This window comes from Lactuca sativa, chromosome 5 (assembly GCF_002870075.4).
Source record: "Lactuca sativa cultivar Salinas chromosome 5, Lsat_Salinas_v11, whole genome shotgun sequence".
NCBI lineage: Eukaryota > Viridiplantae > Streptophyta > Magnoliopsida > Asterales > Asteraceae > Lactuca > Lactuca sativa.
In genome coordinates this window covers 300,757,973-300,772,246 of record NC_056627.2, presented here as the reverse complement: position 1 = coordinate 300,772,246, position 14,274 = coordinate 300,757,973, and the positions used below count along the sequence as shown (strand labels likewise).

Sequence of the window (14,274 nt, the reverse complement as noted above, 5' to 3'; positions counted from 1 at the left end):
GTATTGATAGTGTCAATGCAATGTCTCTTAAGGATGAAGGTTCTAGAAGCAGTTGTCTGGCGGCTTGTGATTGGTTAACACCTTTCATGGGACTATGGATTAATGGGTTTGGCCTATTAGGGCTCTAGGTTCGATCCCTAGTTTATAAATAGGGATGTCTACTAGTCATTTGTTAAGTGTCTATTGTATCTCTCTTTAAAAAAAAGTGTCTATTGTATCCTTAGTGAGTAGGACGAATCTCTATTGAATTGTACTTGTAACCTCTGTTTGAGAGCTTTGTGAATAAAAAATATTCTCCTCCAACCCGTGGACATAGATCACATTGACTAAACCATGTAAATATTATGTCTTTGTGTGCTTTTTGTTTTGTGTGTTATCCGCATTACTTCCTAACAAAGGTCATCAAATCTTGACAAACGGCATAAGATTTGTACTGATTCTTGATAAGTGTCATCTGGCTTCCTAACAGTTTTTCATTTCAATATAAGGAACAACTCTTGATAGGGATTTTTCCTTCCAAAACTCCATAAATTTCAAGCCTATTTTGTGGAATTGTGGATGGTTGTTCCTACGTTCAAGAAGGGGATAGGAGAATAGCTATATAACTAAATACCTTTAGTTCAACATCCCAAATACATGACATTCACTAAAGTCAAGTACAATCTTTGCTCAAATACATGATTCATCATTGTTTCCAAACAAACTATACAAAAAACAACAGGAATTGCTTTAAGTCTCAAAACACCACAAAATGAACTCTTTTATAGTTTAGCCAGCGATTTTACTTATGGATTCTCACCTCCTTCTGTTAGGACAACTAGTCCTTTATGAAAGCCACAACAACCGAACATAATTCGTCCCTGTGTTTGTTGTAACCATGGTTAGCCCCTTCAATGATTTTTAACTCATGGTTTGGTATAATCTTGGCAAACTCCATGGCATCTTCAACTGGGATGACCTCATCAACTGATCCATGAACAGTCAACACCCTGCAATCTTTATCAATTTTAAGTCCTGCTTCATGCATGTTTGTATTCAGACGTTCCATCAGACTTTCTTCAGTCACACGAAACAAAACTTCTCCTACATTTTATTAAACATAACTGTAAATCTGCATAAGGGTCTCCTGTGTTTTTAACTTTTATCATAATTGCAAATGGTTATAACCTGTTTTGGATTTAATGTCAATAAATCCGTCTTTTTTTGCTCTTTCTAAATAATCTTTTCCTAATCTCTCCTCGATGCCCCTATCCATCTTATAGCGACCAGACACGTTGACAACTGTCTTGATATCGTGATGTAAAGATGCATATAAGACCACCACATTCCCACCTGTAAAAAGTGTTTCTTTTTAACTTAATACAGATAGAACGACTTGATAGAAAAAGTCAAAGAAAAGGAGGCTTTCTCCATTAAGTCTTAAACTGTTTGTATTCGTCTATTTTTTACTTCCATTATGCTCAAGTGTGAAGTCAAGTTATCAAATTGTTTTTAAACATTATTTATCTGGATGACACTTTACAAGATTTATTTTTTACCTTTACTGTGTCCAATGACTGAAGTTACAACACGATTTGCTGCAGTGAAGTGTTGGATTACTGCTTTTAAGTCATCAACCTCCTTACTATAGTTTCCAAATTCAAATGAGCCTTCACTTTCACTGGAATACAACAAATTATTACTATTAGAATTTTTGCATTGTTATGTTTGGATAGAATTTTTGAAGTACAATTTTGCAATAAAAAATAAAATAAAAATCTTGAAAGTAAAATGTGATAATTTGGTAGATTTTTCAAAGTACAATGCCTTAAGAAAAATGTAAATCGGAAAGTATGATGCTGGAATAGAAAGAAACAAAAGCTGGATGCTGTAATACACAACAAGTAAATGAAATTTATGTTGCAATTTAGCATCAAATTCTATAACAAAGTGTTTCTAATTGTATCTTTTTTAATCAACTTTAGTGTAATTAAACAATTTCGTGAAACTAAGATGATTCATTCCCGCTTTGAAGTTGATAATAAGTCTATTTGACCTCGAAAGTCAAAATGTATCATTTTCCAAAAAAAAAAAAATATTAAATTAAATGTATTGTGTAAAATGATGGACTCACCCATTTCCTGAAAAATCAAAGCGAAATACAGTAATTCCTTGTTTTTCCAATGCAAGTGCAAGATCCACCATCATACTATACTCCTAGAAACAAGAACACACTCACAATGAATCATCCATAAAATCAATAATACTCATGAAATTGTAGGGTTAAAAAGATATTTAAGTATTTTTGAACAACAAGTAAATGTTGTGAACTGAATTATTCCATGGGTTTTAGGATGGAAAGTTGGAATACATCGATCAAAGGATTTCATGAGTTCCAACGGAATTCAGATCCACATTCATTTGCAACCAAACATGGTATTGGAATGGAATCGAATTCCAATTCCAGCCAAATCCCACTGAATCCAGAGTACCAAATTCAATATAAGGCAATGAATTGTTGTCTTTTTGTTGCTGCAGCAGCTAAAAGATGATTTTTTTTGATGCAATATTCTTGTTTTTTATAGCCATGTGGAGCTAAAGCTTTGCTATTTTATAAGCTATATGGTTTTACTTTGTTAATTGTTATGGTATTCTTATTATTTACCTAAATATTTAAAAAGTTGAACATGAAAAGTGGCAAAAAAGAGGTTCATATCATACCTTTGTGCATTGGAAGCCATGGCATATGATTACAATCTCTTTAGACCCTGTTTCGTGTAACAAACCCACAAGTTTTTCTCCGTGTTTGTTTTGTATGATGATTCTTTGCAGTTCAATCCCTAAAACAATGCGAGAGGATTGCAATTATCTTTAAATGCCAATTCTCATATATATTATTAATGTAAAAATAGAGAATGCGTAAACAAGATCCATCTAATGCCCCAAATATATAGAGCCCAGATGAATATGGCAAGGTTACTACTCAATTAGCGGTTGAAATGAGGAAATAGGTGTGAACTTAATGGGGACAAGACTTAATTTAGTAATATATGAAGCAAATGAGTCCATAGGATGAAATCTGGTGATGTGCTGCTAATCATCAAATCAGAATTTAACCCTAAGAGCAAGTGAATTTGAAGTAAATTTGAAATGGGTGTAGGAAAAAATTGCCTGAAAATCGAAAACTGACCTGGGTTTTGCTCGACGTTTACGGAGGAGGTGGTGGAGTCGCCGGCGGCCATCTGCAGGCTGATTCTGTTTGTTCTACTGTTGAGAGTGTGTGAGTGGTGATTGATGCGTATCGATTGTTTGAAGGGAGAATCTGATAAACAGGAAGTTTTGGAAGTATTTATCAAATTTGAGTGTATAAAATAAACCTTTTGGATCAAGCTCCCCATTCACTCTTTCCAAATATTATCCCGCATCTAAAGTCCTGCAGGCACATGTTGAATTTTTATGCTCCTAAACGTTTGGACTTCTCCGAACGAATATATTTTTTTTTTTGTGATGCATATTTTAATCTCAATATATCCTTTAATTGTTTATATAATTAGGTGTGAGACCCATGTATTACACGGGTTGATTTAAAAAAAAGATTAAACATTAAAATGTAAAAAAAAAAAAAAAAATTAATGTACAACTTTAAAATAAAAAAGAAAAAAACGTATTTATTCAAATTTAATATCATATATAGAATATTTAATATTTTACATATGTAAGTATATGACTTTAATTTTAAAAATTAAAACAAACCAAAAATTGACAAGTAGCTAATATTTATTTCAAAAATACCATAAAATGACAAGTGTCAAAACTCATGAGAGGTTGACATGTGAAGAAAAGAAAAAAAAAAAAAAAACTTGATTTATTAAGAAGAATAGTATTATACATCATAACCAACTTAGCGAGTGCAAATTGACAAAGAGCAAACACATTTTATTTGGTCATTTTATATGTTTTTTATTAGGCCTTTTAAGAACTTGGGTATGATTCAATCATATTTAATCTATTTGATATCATATTTAAAAGTGGCTATTTTAATGTTGCCACTTCTAACATGTCTCTTACTTTGATACATATTTAATATCATATTTATAAGTCTCTATTTTATTGGGACTCTTCTAAAATGTCTCTTACTCGGTTAGATTTAGGGCTAAGTCAACGACAGACATAAATGTTTGGCTCAATAAGCAGCTATTAAACAATGAGCCACATTTGTCCAAATTTGTAAATTGCATCTTTTTATTATAGTAATTACGTGTATTGTTTGGATGTATGTTTACAAAATAATTATTATGATTTAAAGAATTCAAATTATCTAATTAAATAATCTTGTTGGTTGAGGTTAAAAATAATCTTTGATTATCTTAATAAATCAACTTATCTTTGTATCTTATTTTCCAAATCTGATAAAACTAGAACCATTTTCCACACAACTCACGCTTAGTTATCACAACTTCAAATCTAACAAACACTTTAGACACATATTCAAACACCTCATCATCAATATAATTTGTTCTCGGTTTTCATACATGCAAAAGACATGAATACCCTTCTCATCCTCATCCTCAAAATAACCAAAAGAACATTGTATGCCCAATCTTTGTCGAGTCTAACAAACAAAACATAGCATTTAAAAAACAATGTGAAATCCCAAAAATGGAGCCTAATTCACCTACCTACCTTTACTTTGCATTATCTCGAACATTCTCTTATGAAAGACAAAACAACTGAAACTAATTCATTTTGATGCATTGAGAATCCATGATTGGCTCCTTTAATGATATGCAACTTGTGATTTGGTATAATCTTTGCAAACTCTAATGCCTCTTCAACTCTCACAATTGAATCATTGGATCCATGAATTGTCAACACCCTACAAAAACATCCCACAAATCAAACAAGACACTTGGTCACTTTATTTTCAAAAAATTATTTCACTCAAAGAATTTGATTTTAAGTTAATTAAGTAGTTTTTACTTTTTATGTGTTACCTGCAATCTTTATCAATCTGCAAACATGCTTCATGCATATTTGTATTCAAACGATCCATCAAACTTTCTTCAGTCACACGATACAAGACCTCCCCTACACACCAATATTATTATTAAAACAATATATAGTATTTACGTTTTAAGTCCACAAGATTATGGTTATTGCAAATTTGGCACGAAAGTTTCAGATATACCGGTTTTGGCTTTAACATCGATAAAACCATCTTTTTTTACTTTTTCCAAATACCCTTTTCCCAATCGCTCTTCCACACCCCCTTCTGTTTTATAACGCCCTGATACGTTGATGACACAGTGTATGTCATGATACTTGGCAGCGTATAAGAGCACCACATTCCCACCTACAAGTAATAAGATGTGATGAGGATGAGAAGGGCGTTTACGTCTTTTTCCATGTGTAATGTGTGGCTTACCTTTACTGTGTCCAAGGATTGCACTTGTGACACGATTAGCTTCAGAAAAGTGTTGGATTACTGAATGTAAGTCATCAGCCTCTCTACAATAGTTGCCATATTGAAATGTTCCTTCACTTTCCCTGAAACAAAATATATGCTATTTAACATGCCAGATGACAAAAAATGTTATCAAATTCCAACTCCATCTATCTCATAGCTATAGGATTAATGTATATACAAGGATTAAAATCAGATAATCAGTTGGTTAAAGTTAGGGGTGTATAGGTGATTTTACAGTTGTTTCAAATGAATTGCAGATGTCTGTTTAATGCTGAAACTTACCCGTTTCCAGCAAAATCAAAACGAAATGCAGTGATCCCTTCTTTCTCCAGGGCAGAAGCAAGGTTCATCATGGTATTGGTTTCCTACAAAATCAAGAATCAATAACGAATTATGAAATTGCCACAACAATTCACTCCACTGATCTTAAATCACAAGGCAACAACAATTTCTCATGGTCCTAATTGGATCTTGAGTAAACAAACGATCAATGACAAGCCCATGATTGTCGCGATGAAACTAACAACACTTGAGATTATTAAAGGATTATAGATCAATTTCGATAAGAATAGATTTCCCCCTAAAGGATTCATCTAAGCATGTGAGATTGATCAATGGAAAATTAGATTTGATTTCATTTATAGCCACCAGTAATCAATACTATAGTCACATATTTGACATAAACATGTTAGTTTACTGGTTTAATTGGTTGCTATAGGGTCAAGTAACCCTAAGAAAAATAACTGGAAGATGATGAGTAAAAGTGTCCCGGGTGTAGCAAACCTTTGTTGATTGAAATCCATGGCACAATATCACAATCTCCCTGGATCCAGTTTCATGCAATATACCCACTAGTTTCTCCCCATGGTTGTTTCGTAAAACTATTTTCTCCTGACGGATTCCTGAAAGAAAAAACGTAAAACCCCAAAATCTTATAATCAAATTCGCATTATTCTATCTGGGTTGGCGGGTTGTTTCACTTTTGATCAATTAAACTAATCGGTTACTGGTCACCGGAAACTCACCTGGGTTTTGCTCAGTGTGGGTGGAATTGGCGTCGCCGGTAGCAGCGACGGCCGCGGACATCTTCGCTTCTCTGCTTTTGCAACGATTCCAATAGCTTACTTGTTGGACAAGTAGAGCCTGCTTAAGACGAAAATCTGATGGGTAGCAATTTATCGTTGGAGTGACAAAGTTGGAGGGGCTTAAACGATAATTATGGATCAAAGTTCCCATTCTTTTGGGCTTTAACCAATAATGGCTGAAAGGATGTTGAGACTTTGAGAGAAAGGACCAAGGAGTTTATTTGGTTCGAATTTTTATTTTGGACTTTGGAGTCTTTGAAAAATCGGTTTTCTTTCAATAGTTTGGAGTTTGGACTTTAGACAGCTGTCAACTTTCCAAACACAACAAAAGTTTTCATATCCCTTACTCTTTTTATTATTTTTCCACTATTTATCTACGAAATACGTATGACTTTCACCTCACATACGATTACTTTTAACTTTTTAATTATTTAAGACAAAATTGCAAAAATGGTCCCTGTGGTATGCATTTTTTTGGGGTTTTAGTTCAAACCTCAATTTTTTTGGCTTCGTGGTCCTTTTGAGTTAGTTTCATTGCTTTTTTGGTCCATCTGAATAGTGAAATGACTATAATACCCTTGAGTTATTTATTTTTCATTTCTTTTATTTTTTTTAAATCTAAAAACTTATTTATTTATTTAACTAATTAAAAAAATAAATCTCTCTCTCTCTCTCTCTCTCTCTCTCTCTCTCTCTCTCTCTCTCTCTCTCTCCTTTTAATTTGTTTTTTCAGTCTGAATCAGAAACCCTAAAGCAATTTATTTTAATCAATCGTCTCCAATGGTTCATCTGTTGAGAAAGGAAATAGGAGAACGGGGGAAGCTTAAGCTACCGACGATGGGAAAAAGGACCTCCGGTCTTTGGTTTTCGTCTGATCGAGAAGGATAATCATGAATGAGGCAGTGACTCGGTGGTGAAAGACCCTTTGAGAAGAAGAGCACCTCTGGTGCCTTATTGGTTTGTAGCTGGGGAGTAAGGAAAGCAGCAAGGGCTGCTTAAGCAACTCCTGCGCTTCTTCTGTCTCGGAAGGAAGGTGCGAAGGTGGGGAATTAAAAGGGGGTTTCCAGCTCCGATGTTTGCTCTGGGGAAACACCCACTTCGGTGGTGAGTTCAGGACTAGGAATGAAGAAAAAATGGAGGATGAAAGGGGGAAAGGCAGCAACGATCGCAACAATCTTCAAGGGGGAGGGGGAGTTCATGAGATTCAATTTTGCTCCAGAGAAAAGATCTTCAAAGAAAGAGCAAAAAACTCATTGGAAGTAGTTGCAAGTTTTAGAGTGGAATCCATAATCTGGGCGTGAACATGTCGTTTAATTGAAGCCCTGTTCTTATCACATCGCCATTGAAGATTGGCTTGGACTTGATTTTGCTTCAGTTGCGTATTGAATCCTGATATGAACTCCATTAGTGCAACGATGGACAATTTTAAGGTGTTTCTGTGACTACTCTGGCAGGTGATTTGAGAAGAAAAACAGAGGTGTGCACTTGCACCGGGTCTGAGTATATTTAGAAGCAAAAGGGCAAAAGGACGTTGATGTTTTGTTTGCGATTTCATTTGATACAGAGCCACCGTTCTCCTTGTATGTTTCCCCAAGGTTGTTTCAGTGAACAAGCACAAAACGACGGTGGTTTGGGTAGCTCAACTCTAGGCAGCGATTGACCTGGAGGTTCTCCAGGGTTGTGTGAACGGGATCTTGATGCCAAATCCATAGTTAGGAAGATTAAAAATTAAGAGAGAGATAGAGAGAGAGAGAGAGAGAGAGAGAGAGGTCCTCTATTATTTTTAATTGTTAAAATAAATAAATAAATATTAAATTTTTAAAAAAAAATGAAAGAAAAATGAAAATTAAATACCCCAAGTGTATTATAGTCATTTCAATTTTCGGATGGACTATTTTCACATACAAACTAGTCCAAAAAGACCACGAAGCCAAAAAAATCGTGGTTTGGACTAAAACCCCAAAAAAATGCATACCATAGGGACCATTTTTGCAATTTTATCATTATTTAAATATGAATTACATAAATGAAAATTGCATTAAAGTCAAATAAAATTATTCACCATTCCACATCACCGCTAACATTGTTTCGAGGTCCACGGCGACACAACATCACTAATTGATGTATTAACACTTATATATCACGTAGGAGTTCTTTTTACATCTTGCTTTCCTTTTAAAGCTCTATGTTTTGATTTTGCGATCGAAGATGTTCTTCAAACTTTTACTTAAAAAAGTCTAAGTTATTTGGTTGCTTTTGCTTTCGTTTTTCTTTATCTCTTCTAATAGGCCGTTGGATGGGTTCTTCAGGTAAAATCTCTTCAACATCATTGTTGAGGTCGATTTATGTACATGCATCCACAGTTTGTGTGTACTCGTTTGATTCGGACGCTTTGGATTGTTTGTTGGATCTGGTTGATTTTGTAAGTATATCCGCCTAAAGTGCTCATTTTGGATCCATTTTGAGAACTTCTCAAGGATTGTGATCGGTAAATGTTTTACAATCGTTATCGTTATGATATTGTCGGACAGTGTTAGTTAAGATGTCAAAATCATTTCTTCCACTTTTATACAGATTGCTAAGAATGTTGAAAAAACAATTGAATTTGATGCAACTAGCTCTCAAGTAGTGTCATTTGGGAAAAAGAGTTGTTATTTTGATGTACTCCCTTTTTCATTTCCGTGTGGAAATGATCTAAAATTCTTTGCCAAAACTTTTGGCGAATTTTGGTGGTTCATGTCTGTCTTCATGATAAAGTTATCTTAGGAGACGAATATCACACACATACTAATGCAACTTCCTTGGCTTTGGACCAAGTCCTAGTACCTTTTTGTGTCATCGTTGTTGTTGTTGTTTTTTTTTTTTTTTTGCCTCTTATTTTTTAAGCTTTGGGTTGTTCCTCTGATTACGTTTTGGGTACCGAATCTAATATCGATTCATGCTCTTGTTGTTGAGAAGGTTGGGGTCTAGAAATTATTGTTGTTAGACGGTGTTTAGTTGGAATGGGAGTTGTTGTGGGAATTAGATTGGTTGTTTCTAAGGATTAGGTAGATAGCGTTATTGGAAAAAGTGTTTTTGAAATGGTTGCTGAAAAAAGTTTTGATGTTGAATTGGTGAACCTTGTAGCATATTCATGAAGCTACCACTCGACGAATCGAAACATGGGATTCAACTAGGTCTTTTATTTAGTGTGAGTTGACTCTCTTGTCTTGGTATGTGGTGTTGGGTTTGGGTTAGGTGGTGTGTTTGGGTTTTGCTTCATTGTTTGAGTAAAAAAGTAGACGAGAAAATATAAAGTTTAGAGAGTATAGAATGAAAAACCGTAGTATGGAAGTATTGCTGTTAATTGGTTAATATTTATAAGGAAAATATAAAATAATTTCTTTTAAATATCCAACGGGTTTTTTTTTTTTTTTTCTTGTTTCTTGCGTTGTGAGTCTTGGTTGAGACCATGTTTGGGCATGCCAACAATGAACCAGTCAAATATCATCAGTGAAAATTCACGTTTATCGAAACAATGAACCAGTTACCTACCAACAATGAGAAAGAACAAAACAAGTTTCAATACTCAAATTTATTTAGTTTATGCTCTATTAATTAATATTTAATGTCACCCAAATATCATCAGAAACATCAAGTTTATCATATAAATACGCACACTCCTTGTAACAAGAATGCCACCTTAACATAGTAATTCAAATCAACATAATAGTTCTTTGCTACACAATCTTTAAAAACCAAAGATTCAATTTATCCCTCGTATGCTTTTCATATCACTACAAAATGTTTATAACCAGAATCACCAACCCAACAACCTAAAACTACCACCATATCTTCTCTTCGCGAAGTTTAAGATTTATTTTCTTGATCACCAGATTCAATACTAGGTTTGGTTGGTAGGTCAGGCATCATGACACGTCCACTCAGCGGGTCCACCGGACGTGTGTCACGGGGCCCACCTTTCCGCCCCATTGCCACCATGGGTGGTGGCGGCAGTATCCCCGCCCTAAATAGCAAACGTTGGACCGGGTCCGAGGGTTGTGCACCAACCGATAGCCAGTATCTGTAGCACATAAAATGGTTAGATGCAAAATATAGCAACCTACTTTCATATATTTGTTTTATTATAGATTTATAGCAACCTACTTTCATTAAGTACAATGCTATAGATGAGAAAAACATTCAAAGTACAATGTGTTACTATGAATAAAAATTGATAATACAATGTTGTAATAGGAAAAAGAAATGAAAATTGGATGCTATAATAAACTCTTATATGGATCATTATCTTTATTAGGGGCAATAACTGTATTTCTTCTTTTTCATCAAAAGATCATCGCAAATTGGTCAACCACAAAAACCAAATTATTTTGTTTCATATATAAATCAAGAAATTTTATCAATATTAAGAAAAATTAATAAGAAAATGGTGTATCAAGTAACTTACTTCACTCGCTCAAAATTAAGCCCCATTCGTTTGCCACCATCTTGGCCTGCATTAACAAGGGAATTAACCAACAATTAACGACATAACAATTGCTTCAAAAATGCAAATTCAAACACCATATGATTATAGAAGAAATCATTTCACGGAAGAGTCCTGTTTCAATCAATCGCAACTCCAAATACCATTAACTGAAAATAATCCCAACCGAAAGAACCCAAATTTGGTCCAAATCTTGAAAGTTTGTCATCTATAATCTTTAGACTGTTTCGCAATTGACGTATACAAACATTCAGTTTTAATCTTGCCCTTGAGATTCGAGAATTTCATGTTGAAAATCAGATATTAATAGGTTCTGATCAAATCCCAGGATGGTTACACATTAGAATTAGTCGATATTATCAGAAAATATAAGAAATCAAGAAAGAACGAAGAACCTGGCAAAGGATTAAAGTAACCCAAGACCTCTATATGCTTTCCGTCCCTCGGAGATCTGCTATCGGCAGCCATTACTCTGTAAAATGGCCTGTTCCGGCATCCCAACCTCGCCAATCTCAGCCTCACCACCATTTCTGCCCGTTCTGTCTGGACGAAAAAGTAAAATTAGGGTTTTGGGTTTTCCCTCGATGGGTCATATTTGTTTGCATGTCACCCCTTTTGATGGAATAGTTACAAAAACTACCACAAACCTTCTAGTATTCTAGTTTGATACCCTTAGTTTTTCGTATGTCCTATTTTGGCAAAAAGTTTGTTAAAAGTCCTTTTGGAAAAAATGAAGGGGTCACCCGGTTAACCCTTCCTATTCAGCATGTTTAATATGTCAAACCAACTATTAAACTCCCACTCAATTGCCACATACAATAATTGGGCGTCAATAACTCTAAATTCAATAGCCAAGGCCATGAACTCAACAAAGACTTCGTATGCTTCTCGTTTTAGAAAAAAAAAATCACTAATCATGTATGAACTACATCATAAGAAATCGGAGGTTCAAATCAGAAAAGAAATTATCGGTGTCTCTTCTGATTTCAATCAACATTATTTTGGCTCTTCATTTTGTTCTCCGTCTTCTTTGTTATCAAAAGAGTCGCCTGATCATGAACATCAAATTTTGATCGATGACAGCTCTTCACTCTGTTCTCCGTTTTTCGATTTCAACCAACCCTAATTATGAGCATCAAATATGATCGATGGCGGTGATTTTGATTACGATTTAGTTGTCATCCCAACTCCTAGATCAACACCTCACAAACATGTCAGGGGAAGCCAGTATAAAGCTTAATACAAGAAAGGATTGAGACATGGATTTGGTGTGTATCGATTCTACACCGGATATGCTTATTCCGATGAATGGTCAAAAGGTCAAAGTCATGGATGTGGGATTCATACTTGTGAAGATGGTGCGAAATCCCCAATTTTACTGCCAAAAAAGACCGATTTATTTATGCTTATTTAAAATCAGATTATCCTTTTTGAAAAATAATATTGCGGAATTGTTCCCAAAAACATGATAATGATATTATTAATGCATTTCCAAATAAATGTATTTTATTTATATTAAAAACTTTGGGATGTCATCATTAATATAGTACACAAGCATAAACTGAAATAATACAAGCCTTACAAACATCTATTATTCTACTCACCAATAATCCATGAATATATCATCTGATTATCACACATGTGCTCTCGTATCACTACCTGCACATAGGGTTTTCAACCCACAATAAGTAATTTTTTTTTAATTATATACTTTTTTCAAATCATTCAACCCGATTACATATTCTCGTTATCCTCACTTTTTGTCGCTAAAGCATCTAATTTAAGGGACCTATCATAAGGATCATCTTCGGGATAGAAAATAATGCTTAGGGGATTCCTTGGCAATATATGTCAATAAGGAAACCATGGGGGGTGGAGTACACTTAGTGAACACTTAGTTCAAAAAACACCTACAGGTTGCGAGTCTGCTAGCGTTCCACTGGACTGTCTAGAATAGTTTGTGGTCGTTATCTATACTCCACTAGATGACTCAACATCAAGCACGTGTCATACCAAAAAGTTGAGGCCCCTTTCATCTATTTCATCTTTCATCTACATATCTATACCTAATATATTTATCGGTATAAAAATATGTATACAGTTTAAATCAGATAAAACATGTATAGATCATTCATCTAACATAGATGAATATTAAATATTTCATACCTATGTATAAGATGAAAGTGACCATGCACTCACTTTGTTAAAGTGATGCCTCAAAACTTGGACAACACTTCGCTTTTAACAACTGACTTTTCCTTTGACGTAACCTAGTATCATTATCACTAAGTCTTAGTCTAATATTTTACGTAACTAAAAATAGCCTAGACCTATCAATCATTCCAGTGAATATTGATGGTTCTATCAAATAAGGATCAATCAGGCAGGACAGTTAGGAGGCAGGAGCATTTCGGTGTATAGCCTTTTCTGAAATCCAACAACTAAATCAACATGACCATTTTAGTCACCTCTCACATAAGTAGATCAATCAGTATTATAACTTGGAATTACAGATAGTTCTTATTTATAAGTTCATAACAACGACTATGACAACAAATATAAATTACACTAAAACAAGGCTAAGTGTAATTTAAATTACAGGGATTTTCTAGACAAAAGTCCAGAAATTCCATTGGTGGAACTCCGGGCTATTAGCTACAAAATGGGGCTACAACAGAGAGAATTCGAGAGAGAAACTTGTAGGGAATGAGGCAAAGGATCGGAATGTTATTTATAAGAAGGAAAATACCCATGCACGCCGCATACAGGGCAGGTGCGCGCCGCAAACCTGCTTGGGCGCTACTCTTCCCCTCTGAAAACTTGACACATGGCGATCAATAGGTGGAGCGATGTGGCGGCTTTTAGAAGGTCGTGCGCGTCGCGCATACGCGCACATGGATTTTCAAAATTGCATAACTTCTTCATACGAACTCCATTTTTGACATATTTTATATCCACGCGTATCTATCTACAAGATCTATAAATTTCATTTAGACTCCGTCAGCTAATTTTGACTTTATTAATTTTACACATGCTTAAACTATTAAAGTCCGTATAAAATGCATAACTCTCTCATCTGGCGTCTGTTTTCGACTTTCTTTATATCGTTGAACTCCTATTAATGAGATCTTCAATTCTCGTTTAGATTGGTTCGGCTAAAAATTGGCTGATCAAAAGTTCAATTTTTGTGCCCGCAATGTTTTGCTGAAACTTCAAGAAATCATAACTTCCTCTCACGAAGTCAAATTTGGATGTTC

General features: G+C 34.6%; 3 protein-coding genes across 4 annotated transcripts; all 3 read right to left on the bottom strand.

The window, feature by feature from the left end:
• Window positions 1–614: 614 nt before the first annotated feature.
• LOC111892518 (uncharacterized) lies at window positions 615–3,425 on the bottom strand. The gene is made up of 6 exons (XM_023888563.3): window positions 3,170–3,425; window positions 2,701–2,819; window positions 2,114–2,196; window positions 1,539–1,660; window positions 1,168–1,332; window positions 615–1,083 (listed from the first exon to the last, which is right to left on the bottom strand). Exons 1-6 carry the CDS (start codon window positions 3,375–3,377, stop codon window positions 818–820), a joined length of 963 nt encoding a protein of 320 aa, XP_023744331.1. The 5' UTR covers window positions 3,378–3,425; the 3' UTR covers window positions 615–817.
• Window positions 3,426–4,464: 1,039 nt separating this feature from the next.
• LOC111892517 (uncharacterized) lies at window positions 4,465–6,758 on the bottom strand. 2 transcript variants are annotated; one of them, XR_008232595.1, is made up of 8 exons: window positions 6,472–6,758; window positions 6,230–6,348; window positions 5,729–5,811; window positions 5,405–5,526; window positions 5,168–5,332; window positions 4,960–5,067; window positions 4,663–4,855; window positions 4,465–4,591 (listed from the first exon to the last, which is right to left on the bottom strand). XR_008232595.1 is itself a non-coding variant. In XM_023888562.3 (7 exons), exons 1-7 carry the CDS (start codon window positions 6,680–6,682, stop codon window positions 4,675–4,677), a joined length of 975 nt encoding a protein of 324 aa, XP_023744330.1. In that variant the 5' UTR covers window positions 6,683–6,756; the 3' UTR covers window positions 4,465–4,674. The 2 variants fall into 2 exon arrangements, 1 of the variants encoding a protein (XP_023744330.1); XM_023888562.3 differs by having other exon boundaries at window positions 4,465–4,855; window positions 4,974–5,067; window positions 6,472–6,756.
• A 3,394-nt stretch (window positions 6,759–10,152) lies between these two features.
• LOC111892560 (30S ribosomal protein S16-2, chloroplastic/mitochondrial) lies at window positions 10,153–11,607 on the bottom strand. Its single transcript, XM_023888616.2, has 3 exons — window positions 11,413–11,607; window positions 10,979–11,024; window positions 10,153–10,594 (listed from the first exon to the last, which is right to left on the bottom strand). Exons 1-3 carry the CDS (start codon window positions 11,543–11,545, stop codon window positions 10,381–10,383), a joined length of 393 nt encoding a protein of 130 aa, XP_023744384.1. The 5' UTR covers window positions 11,546–11,607; the 3' UTR covers window positions 10,153–10,380.
• Window positions 11,608–14,274: the final 2,667 nt, after the last annotated feature.

What these genes read in the sequence shown, in the direction of transcription:
- LOC111892518 (XM_023888563.3), bottom strand. Translation starts at nt 3,377, where the DNA reads ATGGGGAGCTTGATCCAAAAGGTTTATTTTATACACTCAAATTTGATA. An exon ending in ATGGCTTCCAATGCACAAAG is followed by an intron (nt 2,197 to 2,700) that starts GTATGATATGAA and finishes TCTTGTTTCTAG; the next exon opens with GAGTATAGTATGATGGTGGA. An exon ending in TGACATTAAATCCAAAACAG is followed by an intron (nt 1,084 to 1,167) that starts GTTATAACCATT and finishes AATAAAATGTAG; the next exon opens with GAGAAGTTTTGTTTCGTGTG.
- LOC111892517 (XM_023888562.3), bottom strand. Translation starts at nt 6,682, where the DNA reads ATGGGAACTTTGATCCATAATTATCGTTTAAGCCCCTCCAACTTTGTC. An exon ending in AATCCTTGGACACAGTAAAG is followed by an intron (nt 5,333 to 5,404) that starts GTAAGCCACACA and finishes TATTACTTGTAG; the next exon opens with GTGGGAATGTGGTGCTCTTA. An exon ending in CAGATTGATAAAGATTGCAG is followed by an intron (nt 4,856 to 4,973) that starts GTAACACATAAA and finishes ATGTTTTTGTAG; the next exon opens with GGTGTTGACAATTCATGGAT.
- LOC111892560 (XM_023888616.2), bottom strand. Translation starts at nt 11,545, where the DNA reads ATGGTGGTGAGGCTGAGATTGGCGAGGTTGGGATGCCGGAACAGGCCA. An exon ending in TTACTTTAATCCTTTGCCAG is followed by an intron (nt 11,025 to 11,412) that starts GTTCTTCGTTCT and finishes TTGTTAATGCAG; the next exon opens with GCCAAGATGGTGGCAAACGA. An exon ending in CTTAATTTTGAGCGAGTGAA is followed by an intron (nt 10,595 to 10,978) that starts GTAAGTTACTTG and finishes TATGTGCTACAG; the next exon opens with ATACTGGCTATCGGTTGGTG.